Source organism: Lepidochelys kempii, chromosome 6 (genome assembly GCF_965140265.1).
Source record: "Lepidochelys kempii isolate rLepKem1 chromosome 6, rLepKem1.hap2, whole genome shotgun sequence".
Lineage (NCBI taxonomy): Eukaryota > Metazoa > Chordata > Testudines > Cheloniidae > Lepidochelys > Lepidochelys kempii.
This window is the reverse complement of record NC_133261.1, coordinates 69866732-69883187: the sequence shown is the minus strand read 5'-3', so window position 1 is coordinate 69883187 and position 16456 is coordinate 69866732. Positions and strand designations below refer to the sequence as shown.

At 45.2% G+C, this 16456-nt stretch overlaps 1 protein-coding gene across 3 annotated transcripts in view; it reads right to left on the bottom strand.

Moving 5' to 3' along the window:
• TTBK2 (tau tubulin kinase 2) overlaps positions 1-16456 on the bottom strand; it is a 210364-nt gene that overhangs the window by 116147 nt on the left and 77761 nt on the right. Inside the window, exon 6 of one of the 3 annotated variants that reach the window (XM_073348602.1) lies at positions 15103-15168. The exons of the other annotated variants lie outside the window; for them this stretch is intronic. Coding sequence (XP_073204703.1) covers positions 15103-15168 — 66 coding nt within the window. The remainder of the gene's footprint in view (positions 1-15102; positions 15169-16456) is intronic. 3 annotated transcript variants of the gene reach the window in all.

Here is a 16456-nt window from a genome sequence, read left to right as displayed (position 1 = left end):
GCCTGGAAGCAGCTGCACAGCCCTGCTCTGGTACTCCAGCTAGGGCACAGGGTCGGGGGTCACTCCACATGGCTCCTGGAAGCTGTGGCATGGCCCCCCTCTGGCACTCCAATGGGAGCTGCAGGGGCGGTGCCTGCGGACAGGGCAGTGCCTGCGGACAGGGTAGCATGCAGAGATGCCTGGCTGCGCCTCCGCATAGGGGCCAGAAAAGGGACATGCCACTGCTTCCGGGAGCCGCTTGAAGTAAGCGCCACCTGGAGCCTGCACACCTGAGCCTCTCCCCATGCCCCAACCCACTGCCCCAGCCCTCCAAACCCCTCAATGCCAGCCCAGAGCACCCTCCTACACCCCAACTCCTCAGCCCCACCCCAGAGCCTGCACCCCCAGCCAGAGCCCTCACCCCCCCCGCAGCACTCCACTCTGGAGGCCCCCCCCCGAACTCCTCATTTCTAGCCCCACCCTGGAGCCCACACCCCCAACCAGAGCCCTTACCCCCTCCCGCACCCCAACCCCAATTTTCTGAGCATTCATGGCCTGCCATACAATTTCTATTCCCACATGTGGCTCTCAGGCCAAAAAGTTTGCCCACCCCTATTCTAGTGGTATTCCACAGGGATCAGTATTTGGCCTGATGCTATTTAACATTTTCATTAATGATCTGGAAATAAATATAAAATCACTGCTGATAAAATTTGCGGATAACATAAAGATTGGCTGAGTGGTAAATAATTATGAGAATACAGCATTCATACATAGTGAACTGGATCACTTGGTAAGCTGGACCTGTTCAAACAAAATGTGCTTTAATATAACCAAATGCAATATTATACATCTAGGAACAAAGAATTTGGCCATTCCTACAGAATAGGCGAATGTATCCTAGAAAGCAGTGATTCTGAAAATGATTTAGGGGTCTTAGTGGACAAGCAACTCAACATGAGCTCCAATACAATGCTGTCGCAACAAGAGCTAATACAATCCTTGGGTATATAAACAGGGGAATAGCGAGTAGGAGTATGGAGGTGATTTTGCTTCTGTACATAGCATTGGTGAGACAGATATACTGCACACCGCTCTGGTGCGCACATTTTAAAGAGGAAGTTGAAAAACTGGACAGGGTGCAGAAAACAGTCATAAAACGATTTGAGGGCTGGAGAAAATGGCTTACAGTGAGAGAGCTCAATAGGTTTAGATTATCAAAAAGAAGACTGAGAGGTGACTTGATTACAGTGTATAACAACCATCAAAGGGAGAAAATACTAGGTATTAAAGAGCTCTTTAATTTCATGGAGAAAGGCTTCACAAGAAGCAATGGCTAGAAGTTAAAGACAGACAAATTCAAATAGGAAATTAGGCACAATTTTTATTTATTTAATTTATTTATTTAAACAGTGAGGGTAATTAATCACTGGAACAAACAATAAAGGGAAGTGGTGGATTCTCCATCTCTTGTTGTCTTCAGATTAAGACTGAATGCCCTTCTAGAAGATATGCTTTAACCAAACAGAAGATATTGGGCTCAATACAGAGGGTTAGATGATTGGGTGAAATTTAATGGCCTGTGATATACAGGAGGTAAGACTAGATGATCTAATGGTTGCTTCTGCCCCTAAAATCTATGAATTAATTTATTAATCTAGAACAAAACAAAAAATGATCAGGGGCTATCTGATACAAAAAATATTTTTTTAAATAAACTATTTCCCATATAAGCACATTTTCAGTATGTATAGTACAATTTATCTCGGATTAGACTTGCTCTGGATAGTCCAAGAATGTGTTCATTTTAGAGGAAATTATTTCAAAATGTAAACCCCACAGAGTTTAGAAGAAAGGCTGAAACCATACAAAGAGGAGTAGGTATAACATATTTTCCTTCTCTGTTGGAAGTAGTGCCAAATGGAGTGTGCTGTGTACCTTCAGAAGCTGGTGGAATCATCTCAACAGCAGAAAGGAAGGGGCTGGGCCTGTAATATCCTTACTGCTCTCTGTGGCTTCCACAGATCTCATGTTGTGTGTGAAATCTTCCAACTGAGGCCTTAAGGGAGGCAGAGGAGGAGGAGGAAATAACTGAACTCCATAGTCAGGAGTAGTAGCTCCTGGTGCAGGCTCTGGGGCAGAGGTGGGCAAACTACGGCCCGTGGGCCACATCCAGGGGGTTGGATAGAAGGCGGGGAGTTTGGGGTGGTGGTCAGCGGGCAGGGTGTGGATAGGAGGCAGGGCGGTCAGAGGGCGGGGTCCTGGGGGGTTGAATGGCGGCGGCAGGGGGCAGTCAGGAAGGAAAGGAGGGGTAGGATGGGGCGGCGGGGGGCAGTTAGGGGCGGGATGTCCGGGGGCGGTCAGGGAGAAGGGCGGTTGGATGGGGCAGGGGTCCCAGGGGGTAGTCAGGAAGGAGAGGGGAGGTTGGATGGGGCAGGGGGTCCAGGGGTGGTCAGGGGGCAAGAAGCAGCGGGGGGTCAGATAAGGGTCAGGGGAAGCACAGCCTCCCCTAACTGGCCCTCCACACAACTTCAGAAACCCGATGCGGCCCTCAGGCCAAAAAGTTTGCCCGCCCCTGCTCTGGGGATTTAGGCACAATCTTGTCCCTAGCATATTACCTTTCTGGAGTCATGCACCTCATGGAAAAAGAAGATGCCACTTACCAGTGGAGCTCGCTTCTCTGATCCTGCCTCCTTACTTTTGTGTCCTGGAAGCTGGCCAAAGGCACCCCCTACCCCTGCTGGGCTGCTGAGGAGGAAATTGCTTCCTGCCCACAGAAACAGCAAATCTCCCAGTCAAGACCCAGACCTTTCCTTTTGCATTTGTTTGGCTTTTTCAGCCTTGCTTTCTCCCTAGGCAGCTGTAGGAACACAGACATTACAACATCTCAACATGGAAATAGATGAGGGAGAAAAACTACCCAAAAGGCAGATAAGGTCCCAGCTGAAATTTAGATTGCCAAATTTTTGGCTAACAATTTAAATAAAATTATGGAATTTTCCTTAAAAGAGCTCTACAGCAACGAGGCCTGGTTATGCCTGCCTCCTGCTGCAGAGGCAGAAAAAAAACTTGGCAGGAGCTTCACAGGGTGAAGTATTCACCTAATGAAAGAAAATGACTGGCGTGGTTGCACTTTTCTTTAAGAAAAGCAATATTAAATATTCATTATTTAAATAGATTTCTTACCATTGATTTTGTGATTGAAACCTGTGATTTAAGTCATTTGTTTTTAAATTTAAGACAATACACCCTTGTCCCATGGAAATGCCTCTCATCTAACTACTTTCTTCTACGTCTTCTTTCCTCTCTGCCCCTTCCACCAACACAAGAACAACTACTGTCCCCACAGAGTTGAGCTCATTAATGCCAGTTTGTATTCCTCAACTGTCTTTTGGATAAATATAGAATCATAGAACTGGAAGGGATCTCGAGAGGTCATCTAGTCCAGTCCCCCACACTCAAGGCAAGACTAAGTATGATCTTTCCAGACCATCCCTGACAGGTGTTTGTCCAACTGCTCTTAAAAATCTCCAATGATGGAGATTCCACAACCTCCATAGGCACTTTATTCCAGTGCTTAACCACTCTGACAGTTAGGAAGTTTTTCCTAATGTCCAACCTAAACTGCCCTTGCTGAAATTTAATCCCATTGCTTCTTGTCCTATCCTCAGAGGTTAAGAAAAATAATTTTTCTCCCTCCTCCTTGTAACCATCTTTCATGTACTTGAAAACTGTTATCATATCCCGACTCAGTCTTCTCTTCTCCAGACTAAACAAACCCAATTTTTTCAATCTGCCCTCATAGGTCATGTTTTCTAGACCTTTAATCATTTTTGTTGCTCTTCGCTGGTGGACTTTCTCCAATTTGTTCACATCTTTCCTGAAAAGTGGCGCCCAGAACTGGACACAATACTCCAGTTGAGGCCTAATCAATGCAGAGTAGAGCGGAAGAATTACTTCTCGAGTCTTGCTTACAGTACTCCTGCTAATACATCCCAGAATGATGTCTGCTTTTTTTGCAACAGTTGACCCATATTTAGCATATTTAGCAAACCAGCTGAGCAGCGAACAGCAGAGCGGCTAACAGAAGGAGTTTGCCTGGGAGTTCGCCTGAGGAGAGCCTGCTGAGGCTTACATCTGGCTGGCTTATCTGAGCAGTTACTACAACTCCTGAGTGAGCTTGTAGAAGGAAGGTAATATGGATGGGGGATGTTCAGCTGTTGTGACCTGCACTGGATGTGCCATGGTTGTCTTTCTTCCACAGGACAGAAGCGACTTTGTCTGTACAAAGTGCAAGCTGGTCTCCATATTGGAAGAGAAGGTTCAAGGTCTGGAGCAACAGGTATTGACCCTGCATTGCATAAGAGAAACTGAAGATTTCCTGGACAGACGTCAGGATATGCTTCTACGGGCACAATGTTCTGAAGATTCAGAGCAGGCTGCGCAGCGGGGACAGGAGAATGGTGAAGAAATTTGGCAGCATGTGACCTCCAGAAGAAGAAAGGGGAGCGTCCATGTACCAGCAACGCAGATACAGGTAAGTAACCGTTTTCATGTTCTCTCCACAGGTACTAATGCGGAGAGTGGACTAGATGATACACCTGAGGGAAGAGAACAGAAGGAGACTCCGCCGATTGGAAGGCATGAGATGCACTGTCCTAGGGTTGGGGGTTCCATGACCACCGCTCCCAAGAGAAGGAGGCGGGTAGTGGTGGCCGGGGACTCTCTCCTCAGGGGGACTGAGTCATCTATCTGTCGCCCCGACCGGGAAAACCAAGAAGTCTGCTGCTTGCCAGGAGCTAAGATTCGTGATGTGACGGAGAGACTGCCAAGACTCATCAAGCCCTCGGATCGCTACCCCTTCCTGCTTCTCCACGTGGGCACCAATGATACTGCCAAGAATGACCTTGAGCGGATCACTGCAGACTACGCGGCTCTGGGAAGAAGGATAAAGGAGTTTCAGGCACAAGTGGTCTTCTCATCCATCCTCCCCGTGGAAGGAAAAGGCCTGGGTAGAGACCGTCGAATATTGGAAGTCAACTAATGGCTACGCAGGTGGTGTCGGAGAGAAGGCTTTGGATTCTTTGACCATGGGATGGTGTTCCAAGAAGGAGGAGTGCTAAGCAGAGACGGGCTCCACTAATGAAGAGAGGGAAGAGCATCTCCGCAAGCAGGCTGGCTAACCTAGTGAGGGCGGCTTTAAACTAGGTTCACTGCAGGAAGGAGACCAAAGCCCTGAGGTAAGTGGGAAAGTGGGATACTGGGAGGAAGCATGAGCAGGAGCGCATGAGAGGGGACGGCTCCTGCCTCATACTGAGAAAGAGGGGTGATCAGTGGGTTATCTCAAGTGCCTATACACAAATGCAAGAAGCCTGGGAAACAAACAGTCCTGGCACAGTCAAGGAATTTTGATGTGATTGGAATAACAGAGACTTGGTGGGATAACTCACGTAACTTCAGTACTGTCATGGATGGATATAAACTGTTCAGGAAGGACAGGCAGGGCAGAAAAGGTGGGGGAGTAGTACTGTATGTAAGAGAGCAGTATGACTGCTCAGAGCTCAAGTATGAAACTGCAGAAAAACCGGAGAGTCTCTGGATTAAGTTTAGAAGTGTGAGCAACAAGGGTGATGTCGTGGTGGAAGTCTGCTATAGACCGCTGGACCAGGGGGATGAGGTGGACGAGGCTTTCTTCCGGCAACTAACGGAAGTTACTAGATCGCAGGCCCTGGTTCTCATGGGAGACTTCAATCACCTTGATATCTGCTGGGAGAGCAATGCAGCGGTGCACAAACGATCCAGGAAGTTTTTGAAAAGTGTAGGGAACAATTTCCTGGTGCAAGTGCTGGAGGAACCAACTAGGGGCAGAGTTCTTCTTGACCTGCTGCTCACAAACCAGGAAGAATTAGATGGGAAAGCAAAAGTGGATGGGAACCTGGGAGGCAGTGACCATGAGATGGTCGAGTTCAGGATCCTGACACAACGAAGAAAGGAAAGCAGCAGAATACGGACCCTGGACTTCAGAAAAGCAGACTTTGACTCCCTCTGGGAACTGATGGACAAGATCCCCTGGGAGAATAACATGGGGGGAAAGGAGTCCAGGAGAGCTGGCGGTATTTTAAAGAATCCTTATTGAGGTTAAAGGAACAAACCATCCCGATGTGTACAAAGAATAGTAAATATAGCAGGTGACCAGCTTGGCTTAACAGTGAAATCCTTGCGGATCTTAAACACAAAAAAGAGGCTTACAAGAAGTGGAAGATTGGACAAATGACCAGGGAGGAGTATATAAATATTGCTCGGGCATGTAGGAATGGAATCAGGAAGGCTAAATCACACCTGGAGTTGCAGCTACCGAGGGATGTTAAGAGTAACAAGAAGGGTTTCTTCAGGTATGTTAGCAACAAGAAGAAAGTCAAGGAAAGTGTGGGCCCTTTACTGAATGAGGGAGGCAACCTAGTGACAGAGGATGTGGAAAAAGCTAACGTACTCAATGCTATTTTTGCGTCTGTCTTCACGAACAAGATCAGCTCCCAGACTACTGCACTGGGCAGCACAGCATGGGGAGGAGGTGACCAGCCCTCTGTGGAGAAAGAAGTGGTTCGGGACTATTTAGAAAAGCTGGGCGCGCACAAGTCCATGGGGCCGGATGCGTTGCATCCGAGAGTGCTAAAGGAGTTGGCGGATGTGATTGCAGAGCTATTGGCCATTATCTTTGAAAACTCATGGTGATAGGGGGAAGTCCCGGACGATTGGAAAAAGGCTAATGTAGTGCCCATCTTTAAAAAAGGGAAGGAGGAGGATCCGGGGAACTACAGGCCAGTCAGCCTCACCTCAGTCCCTGGAAAAATCATGGAGCAGGTCCTCAAGGAATCAATTCTGAAGCACTTAGAGGAGAGGAAAGTGATCAGGAACAGTCAGCATGGATTCACCAAGGGCAAGTCATGCCTGACTAATCTAATTGCCTTCTATGACGAGATAACTGGTTCTGTGGATGAAGGGAAAGCAGTGGACGTGTTGTTCCTTGACTTTAGCAAAGCTTTTGACACTGTCTCCCACAGTATTCTTGCCAGCAAGTTAAAGAAGTATGGGCTGGCTGAATGGACTATAAGGTGGATAGAAAGCTGGCTAGATTGTCTGGCTCAACGGGTAGTGATCAATGGCTCCATGTCTAGTGGGCATCCGGTATCAAGTGGAGTGCCCCACGGGTCGGTGAGGAGAGGCTGAGGGAACTGGGATTGTTTAGTCTGCGGAAGAGAAGAATGAGGGGGGATTTGATAGCTGCTTTCAACTACCTGAAAGGGGGTTCCAAAGAGGATGGATCTAGACTGTTCTCAGTGGTAGCTGATGACAGAACAAGGAGTAATGGTCTCAAGTTGCAGTGGGGGAGGTTTAGGTTGGATAATAGGAAAAACTTTTTCACTAGGAGGGTGGTGAAACACTGGAATGCGTTACCTAGGGAGGTGGTGAAATCTCCTTCCTTAGATATTTTTAAGGTCAGGCTTGACAAAGCCCTAGCTGGGATGATTTAGTTGGGGATTGGTCCTGCTTTGAGCAAGGGGTTGGACTAGATGACCTCCTGAGGTCCCCTCCAACCCTGATATTCTATGATTTAGCTTGTGAATCACTATGACCCCCAGAACCCTTTCCACAGTACTCCTTGCTATGCAGTCATTTCCCATTTTGTATGTGTGCAACGGATTGTTCCTTCCTAAGTGGAGAACTTTGAATTTGTCCTTATTGAATTTCATCCTATTTACGTCAGACCATTTCTCCAGTTTGTCCAGATCATTTTGAATTTTAATCCTGTCCTCCAAAGCACTTGTAACCCCTCCCAGCTTGGTATCATCCGCAAACTTTATATAATTGATAACTAAAGGGTCACACACTTTGTAGTTTGTGTAGGCCAACCTTATTGCACACACCAGCAGTTTCTTGCATACTTCCATTCCCTCCATAAGTTCCCTGTGTGCCACTCTCCCATTCCCCTCTATTTCAGGGATTCCTTAAAAGTCCCCCCAATCTCCTCCCTGGCAGGGGTCCTCCATTCTTTCCCCATATCGGCAGCTGTGTGCAAACCCATTCTCACTTCCCCCTATGTCCTCTATTCCACATTCCCCCCATGCCAGGTGCTCTGTGTGACCCCCTTCCTCCCATACTAGGTTCCCCCAACTTCCCCCACCAGGGGTTCTGTGTGCCTCATCATTCCCTCATCCCCCATATTCTGGAGCTCCTTCATTCTCCTCCCCCATGGCAGCAGCTGTCTGTGCTCTCCCATTTCCCTCTTCCCTTCCATGCCTACCATTCCCCCTCCTCCCATACCAGGAACCCCAGATCTCCTGTCTTGCCAAGGGATTGGTGTAGCCCACCCCACTGCCTGGCATGTCCCTTTAGGGGTTTGAAAGGTCCAGGATATGGACTTAAGGGGGATATAGAGAGGAAACGGTCCCAGGTGTTTGGGATGAAATCCTGTCACTGTATCTCTAAGGCTCTAGGGCCAAGAGCCTTGCAGAGAGGACGGAGCAAGGATCCCTGCTAATTCCCGACTGGCTAGGTGAAAGGGGAGCTTTCACTTCATTCCTTCCTTCCCCCTCCATGCCAGGGCTCTGTCTGCCCTCCATTCCTCCCCCAGTGCTAGGATTCTCTATGCTACCCATCTTCTGCAATCCCTCCATAGCAGGCATCCCCAATCTCCCTCCCACACCCGGGGCTGTGTACACATCCCCCCTTCTCCTCCTCACCTCCCACCATTATTCTTCTTTCTGTCTAGAAATAAATAATTTAGCATGTCAACATGTTAAACTCTATCAGGAGGATGAACACAGGTATTGTTATGTAGGAAGGCATTAACTGGTCCCATCAATCATTTGATCTTTAGACAACTGAAGATGTGCTAAAAGTTCTGGCTGTGCTAATCAAATGGCAGGGGCTCCATCTTTCTCCCATTTTCCCCCTTTCAGTTTTCTGATTTTCCCCAAGTTCAATAGGGTTCTGGCCACTAATGCCTAAAACATTCCTTACATTTTTTAATTGATTGGATGCATTGTTCAAAAGTTATGTTACATACATACAGACAAACAAATACAGAAATGTCACTGAGTTGAGTGTAAAACCTGTGCAAGCTTGGCTACATAAATGAGGCTGCTGATTAGGCATATCAGGCGCACAATTAAGTAGAGTCAGGTGAGTGCTAACAGAAGATATTCTCTTGCCAACTGAGTAAGAACTCATCTCATGGAAGAGTAGTGGGGCTCTGACTCTGAAGTTGTTGAGTAAATTAAGGACATGTCTGTGCTACTAACTTTGGCCGACACAAGTTACATCAGGATACAACTGCCAAAGTTTGTATATTGCTCATGAGCATGCATACTTGACTGCTTGTGATAGTGCTGCACATACTCACTGGGAGTGCTTGTGTCGATGCAAAGTGCAGTGTACCACAAGTAGGTATCCCCATGTGACACACAGTGCCGTGGGCGCAGGGAAATTTTTGCAATGTGCTGTGGGATACAAATGACTTCCTCAGAGATCTCTTGGACTTGTGGGTCAAGTTTCCAGATTTCAACTTTCTCAATCCCATAATGTCATCCTGAACTGATGTGGGGCACCAGATGACACGCATATCCCTATTTTGGCACCAGCCCACCTTGCCACAGAGTACATTAACAGAAAGAGCTACTTTTCTATGGTTATGCAAGTACTGGTGGATCACTGGGGATGGTTCACTGATATCAGTGTAGGCTAATCAAGGAAGGTGCATGATGCTTGCATATTTAAGAACATAGGACTGTTCAGAAAGCTGTAAGTATGGATATTCTTTCCCAACCAGCAGACTACCATTGGCAATACTGAAATGCCAATAGTGATTCCAATGGACCCAGCCTAATCCTTGCTCCCCTGGTTCGTGAAGCCATATGCTGATCACCTTGACAACACCAAGAAAAGATTCAACTACCACCTCAGTAGGTGCAGAATTGGCTGTTGAAAGTGCTTTCGGTAGATTAAACACCACCAGCATTGCTTCACTCACTAGACTGGATCTCAGGGAGTAAACTAACCCAATGATTATAGCTGCCTTTTTTATCCTACATACTATCTGTGAGGCAAAGGGTGAAATGCTTCTCCTGGGGTGGAAAACAGAGATGGAGAAGCTGTCTTTTGACTTTGAACAGCCAGACATAAGAGCCACTGTAAAAGCCCAACATGGAGGTATGCGGTTGAGGGAGACTTTGAAAGAGTATTTTAATGGTCAGCCAGCTTTACGCTGGAAGCTTTGGGTGCTGCGGAGTTATGCAATGCTTGCTGTAGACTTATAAATATGATTGAGTGTTTTCCTGAAGCTATGAATTATGTGGTGCTTGCTATACATTTACAACTATTGTGTGCTTTGAGTACCTCTATGCATTCTGCAACATATTGTGAACTCATAAAGATCATTTTATTCTCCAAAAATAGAAATTTATTGAGTGGCAAAAAAAAGTGCAGAAAAACAATGTGCAAAAAACCACAGGCAATGTAATACAAGCTTTTAACATAAATTAATGGAGTAGAACTTTGAAACTGGAAAGATAGCAAACATTTCTGTTCATTTCAGTGCACAAATGTAGTACATTATTGCTATACATACATCAGTCATGGTTCTCATAAGTCAGTGTATGTGAAGCTGTAGTTTTTCTTGCTGTTCCCTCAGCAGAGCGTGGTAGGGATAAGGATGTAGCCTGAGATGCCACATGTATACTGGCTGTAGGAAGTAGCTATGATAGAGTTCTCTAAGGACTGCAAAAGGTGGGGAACCTGGATTTTTTTGATGTATAGGTCAATCAGGGTAGGCAGTATTTGGATTTGCTGCCTGAGAAGATCCATTATCATAGAATCATAGAATATTAGGGTTGGAAGAGACCTCTAGTCCAACCCCCTGCTCAAAGCAGGATCAACACCAACTAAATCATCCCAGCCAGGGCTTTGTCAAGCCTGGCCTTAAAAGCCCCTAAAAATGGAGATTCCACCACTTCCCTAGGTAACCCATTCTGGTGTTTCACCACCCTCCTAGTGAAATAGTGTTTCCTAATATCCAACCTAGACCTCCCCCACTGCAACTTGAGACCATTTCTTCTTGTTCTGTCATCTGCCACCACTGAGAACAGCCTAGCTGCTGGTAGTTGAAGGCTGCTACCAAACCCCCCCTCACTCTTCTCTTCTGCAGACTAAATAACCCCAGTTACCTCAGTCTCTCCTCATAAGTCATGTGCCCCAGCCCCCTAATCATTTTCATTGCCCTCCACTGGACTCTCTCCAATTTGTCCACATCCCTTCTGTAGTGGGGGGACCAAAACTGGACACAATACTCCAGGTGTGGCCTCACCAGTGCCAAATAGAGGGGAATAATCACTTCCCTCGATCTGCTGCCAATGCTCCTACTAATACAGCCCAATATGCCGTTGGCTTTCTTGGCAGCAAGGGCACTCTGCTGACTCATATCCAGCTTCTCGTCCACTGTAATCCCCAGGTCCTTTTCTGAAGAACTGCTGCTTAGCCAGTTGGTCCCCAGCCAGTAGCAGTGCCTGGGAGTCTTCCTTCTTAAGTGCAGGACTCTCAACTTGTCCTTGTCGAACCTCATCAGATTTATTTTAGCCCAATCCTCCAATTTGTCTAGGTCACTCTGGACCCTATCCCTACCCTCCAGTGTATCTACCTCTCCCCCCATCTTAGTGTCATCTGCGAACTTGCTGAGGGTGCAATTCATCCCATCATCTAGATCATTAATAAAGATGTTGAACAAAACTGGCCCAAGGATCGACCCCAGGGGCACTCCACTTGATACCGGCTGCCAACTAGACATTGAGCCATTGATCACTACCTGTTGAGCCTGACAATCTAGCCAGCTTTCTATCCACTCTATAGTCCATTCATCCAATCCATACTTCTGTAACTTGCCGGCAAGAATACTGTGGGAGACCGTATCAAAAGCTTTGCTAAAGGCAAGATATATCACATCCACCACTTGCCCCATATCCACAGAGCCAGGTATCTCATCATAGAAGGCAATCAGGTTGGTCAGGCATGACTTGCCCTTGGTGAATCCATGTTGACTGTTCCTGATCACCTTCCTGTCCTCCAAGTGCTTCAAAATAGATTCCTTGAGGACCTGCTCCATGATTTTCCCAGGGACTGAAGTGAGGCTGACCAGTCTGTAGTTCCCTGGGTTCTCTTTCTTCCCTTTTTAAAATATGGGCACTATATTTGCCTTTTTCCAATCATCCAGGATCTCCCCCGATCGCCATGAATCTTCAAAGATAATGGCCAATGGCTCTGCAATTATGTCCAAGTGCATCTCCCTCTCCTTTTCCTGCTGGGACTTTCTGCTGTGTACTCTGTCGTTCTCCACACTGTGAATCATATTGACCCTCTAGGCCCTCTATTCACAGTCTGAAGCAAGACTGGCTTGCAGGATCTCAATGAACATGTCCTCCGCAGTCCTCTTCTTTCTCCTCCTCATCAGGGTCAAGCTTTCTGCGGGAGTTGAGGGGGTACCCCTTCAGGCCACCACAGCAGAATCTTCTGTTAAAAACAGACAAATATATTACTGGATTTACAGTCACAACAGAAAGGGAAAAATAATTTTAAGAACTCCCTTCCCTTTAGAACCATAAACACTTTTCATAAGAAATACTTATTAACACTTCAACTTTGGGAACGCCTTTGCATAATTCTGCTCTCCAGCCCCTATCATGGTGAGTATGGACCACCAGGTGTGAGGGGAGGGGAAAGATTTTCTGTTGCATGAAGTAATAAAATTTTGGTCCCTATTCCATGGATATGAATGTTGGGGCAATGGCACTGAATATTTGGCACTATTTTCCACAGTGGTGAAGGTTTTAGGTGAGCTCTTGTTCCTGAGGGTCACAAGGGCACAGAGAACGCAGATGCTACTGGTGTCCTGAAGCTGCCCTGGCCCATATGCCACTAGCTTGTTTACTGCAATGGTGCCCGCTGAACTCACTGCAGAGTGGCATGGGAAAGTATCTTACCACGAAAAAAGAAATAAAGTAGCCATCCCTAGAAACCTTAAGTAGAGAATTGCAAAGTACCTCCACAAAAGTTTCACTGAGATCTCTCAGGAGGATAAAAGGAATACTCCTAGGTTCCCAAACAAATATCTCTGCATGGCCCCACTCCTTCACCCCCACACCTAAGTCAACAGGAGAATGAAAAGCAGATGCCAACTCTACCTCTGTTTATTATATTTAACTCATATGAGAAGAGGCAGAAACAATGAAGTGTTGATATCTGTGCTTGTTAACTTGATGATGGGCTGGGCCCCATCTTTACATTTAAGCACTGTAGGGAAAGATGCATGCAAACACTTACCGGAACTCCCTTCCCCTTTATCCATGATCGCCTGGTGGCACTGGCTAGACTGTAACGGAGTCTCAAACAGGATCTGACTCACAGCATGGCTGGAGCTACCTGCCACATCTCCCCACTCCTCCTCTTCTCTGTTCAGAATGAGGGACTCTGCCTCAGACTCCTCTGAGATATCCACAGTGGCCGATGAGGTCTCTGCCAAGTTTAGCATGCAGCTGGTTGTGTGGCTCAGTACCAGATCTATTGTTGGCTTCTCTGGACTTGTAAAATGCCTGGCAAAGTTCCTTCACTTTCATGCAGCACTGCTGCTGGTTCCTGTCATATTCCTTTGCCTGCAACTCCCATGAAATCTGTTCATAGAGGCGCACGTTTCTATGGCTAATCTATAGGTGTGCTTGCGCAGCTTCTACTCCCTACAGGACAAGAAGATCCAATACCTCCTGTCTACTCCAGGCATGGTCAGTTGTACACAAGTGCAAGCTCCCAGGTGTCCTCACCAAGGTGGGCAATCAAGAAAGATGTATTTCAAAAACATATGGGTTTTTTTAAGGTGGGAAAGCTGGTTTCCCATCTCTGTGATCCCTGGGAAATGGAATTTAAAGTTGTGACCAGAGTAGTCACTCTCACAGGAATGGGGTATTGTGGGACAGCTGCTGGAGGACTGTTAGACCATCCAGTGTCTATACTCATAAGCAGGCCGACCATGGCTGGTTCTACTGCATTGCTACAATGGGGCTCTTATATCGTCCAAACACAAATTTGAGCGTAGTCATGCACAAATAGGTCAATTCAAGGTGACTTACATCAACTATGTTGTATAGACAAGGCCGAAGTCTATCATGAGCCTACCTTTACACCTTGTCTTGGACCTTATAAATTCTTGCAGTGGCCTTGAATTTTGCTGAACTACTAAATCATACTAACAAAAACAATCTAATAAATACAAACAGCAAATCTAAAATTAAGAAGATGTAACAGTTTCATAGATATTAAGACCAGAAGAGACCATTCTGATAATCTATTCTGACCTTTTGCATGATATAGGCCACAGTATTTCACCCCAGTAATTCCTGCATCAAGCCCATAATTTTGGCTTACTTAAGGCCTGTCTTGTAAGGTGGCATCCAATCTTGAATTAAAGAATTCAAATGATTGAGAATCTATCATCTCCCTTGGTAAGTTGTTCCAATTGTTAATTACTCTTACAGTTAGAAATTTCCACCTTATTTTCAATCTGAATTTATTTTCAATTTCCATCCATTCAATCTTGTTATGCTTTTGTTTGCTAGATTAAAGAGCTAACTACTATTGAAAAGCTCCCTGTGTTGGTATTTATAGACTGAAAAGTATAAAATGGCAAAAGCAAAAATCGGAACAGTTACTCCATCCTCATTTTGCTTTACTGTACAAAGTTTTTAGAAGGGTCCCAATGTGGACATGAATTTTTAATAATATATTTAAACAGAGTGTAACAGAGCACACAAACAGGACAAAATGTGTATGCGATATAGCTTAATTCGCAACAGTAGAATAGGCTAGCCTGAAAGTTCACCTTTTCATCACGCTCTCCTTCACCCATAGTAGGATCCTATTATCAAAATTAGAAAAAGTGAACCACATTTTAAAATAAATGTACCACTCTTCCATTAGAGATCATATCAATTTTTTCATTTTACTGCAAGCCACACTTGACAAAGCCACTTTATACAAACCCAGGGGTATTATCAGATCTACTATTTTTTAAGTGTGGGTACCTGCCTGCCAACAAAGGAGAGTTTATCCATGTCCCCGGGACTTTTCTGAATTCCATCTCACTTAATAATCCTGGAACAACCACCATAAGATTGAATGTTAGTGTCATTTCTTATTTTAGCCAGGGCAAACACATTCCACAAAAATAAGTCCCCTTCAGAGAGAATGATCAATGAAAGCTTGTTAAGGAAAAGGGAAATTCTGCAGGGTTCTACTATGGCTTTCTGCTGGAGAAATGGAAAGTCTGCAGAAATCTCTGTTTTTGAAGAAAAACAAATTCCACCTTTTGTAAATGTCACTAATTTGAGGAACACTGGAAACTCTAGAAGAGAGTTTTAAAGATGCAGTCCCAGTATACAAATCTGAAAGTAATCTTTTGGCACATATCCATTAAACTGGCAATGGTCTTTTACTTTTATTTATTTTTTTTTTAAACTCACATCATGAAAACAAAACCAGATCCCTTCACTCTCATTGGCCATTTAACCCCTACTGTTTCCATGCATGACAAAACACAATTACAGTAATCTTAGCTGCTATTTGTACCTACTATACTTAAAACATTTTCAGACAAATGTGATTTTTCAAGCTGACAGTATCCCATTAACTTCACAAATACTTGTCTTAAGTACACTCACTGGGACCATTCAAGAGTACAGGTGTACTTTGAAAGGACTGGCTGTTAATAGCTTCTTTTTTTTTTTTGGTTATGTGTAGAAACATACAAAGCAAATACACTGTACATAAATCAAATTAAGTATAAGAAATAAAGCACATTGACAGGTTACAGAAGATGACCTTAAAAGTGATTTTTCACTCTACTGGCTAGCTCAGGGAGCCCTTCATAATAATCTAAAGAAACTAGGTCAGATTTATTGTTACTGACAGGTTTCAGAGTAACAGCCATGTTAGTCTGTATTCGCAAAAAGAAAAGGAGTACTTGTGGCACCTTAGAGACTAACCAATTTATTTGAGCATAAGCTTTCGTGAGCTACTTCCGATGAAGTGAGCTATAGCTCACAAAAGCTTATGCTCAAATAAATTGGTTAGTCTCTAAGGTGCCACAAGTACTCCTTTTCTTTTTTATTGTTACTGTGACACTTCTCAAGTCAATGGAATTACAAATAAGATTAATCTTGTTAACTCTAAAATGTTTTTCTGAATGCTCCCCTGATGAGCCCCAAATTATTCTTCCAAGTTTCTCTGTGAAGAAATGCTCCTCTGTATTTATACCTTACACAGTATCATAATAATATTTGTACAAGGTATACCTTGTGAAGTATCATTTGAAAACTCATAACTAAGGCTGCGAGTATATCACGGAGGTCACAGATTCCATGACTTTCCGGGACTTCTGCAG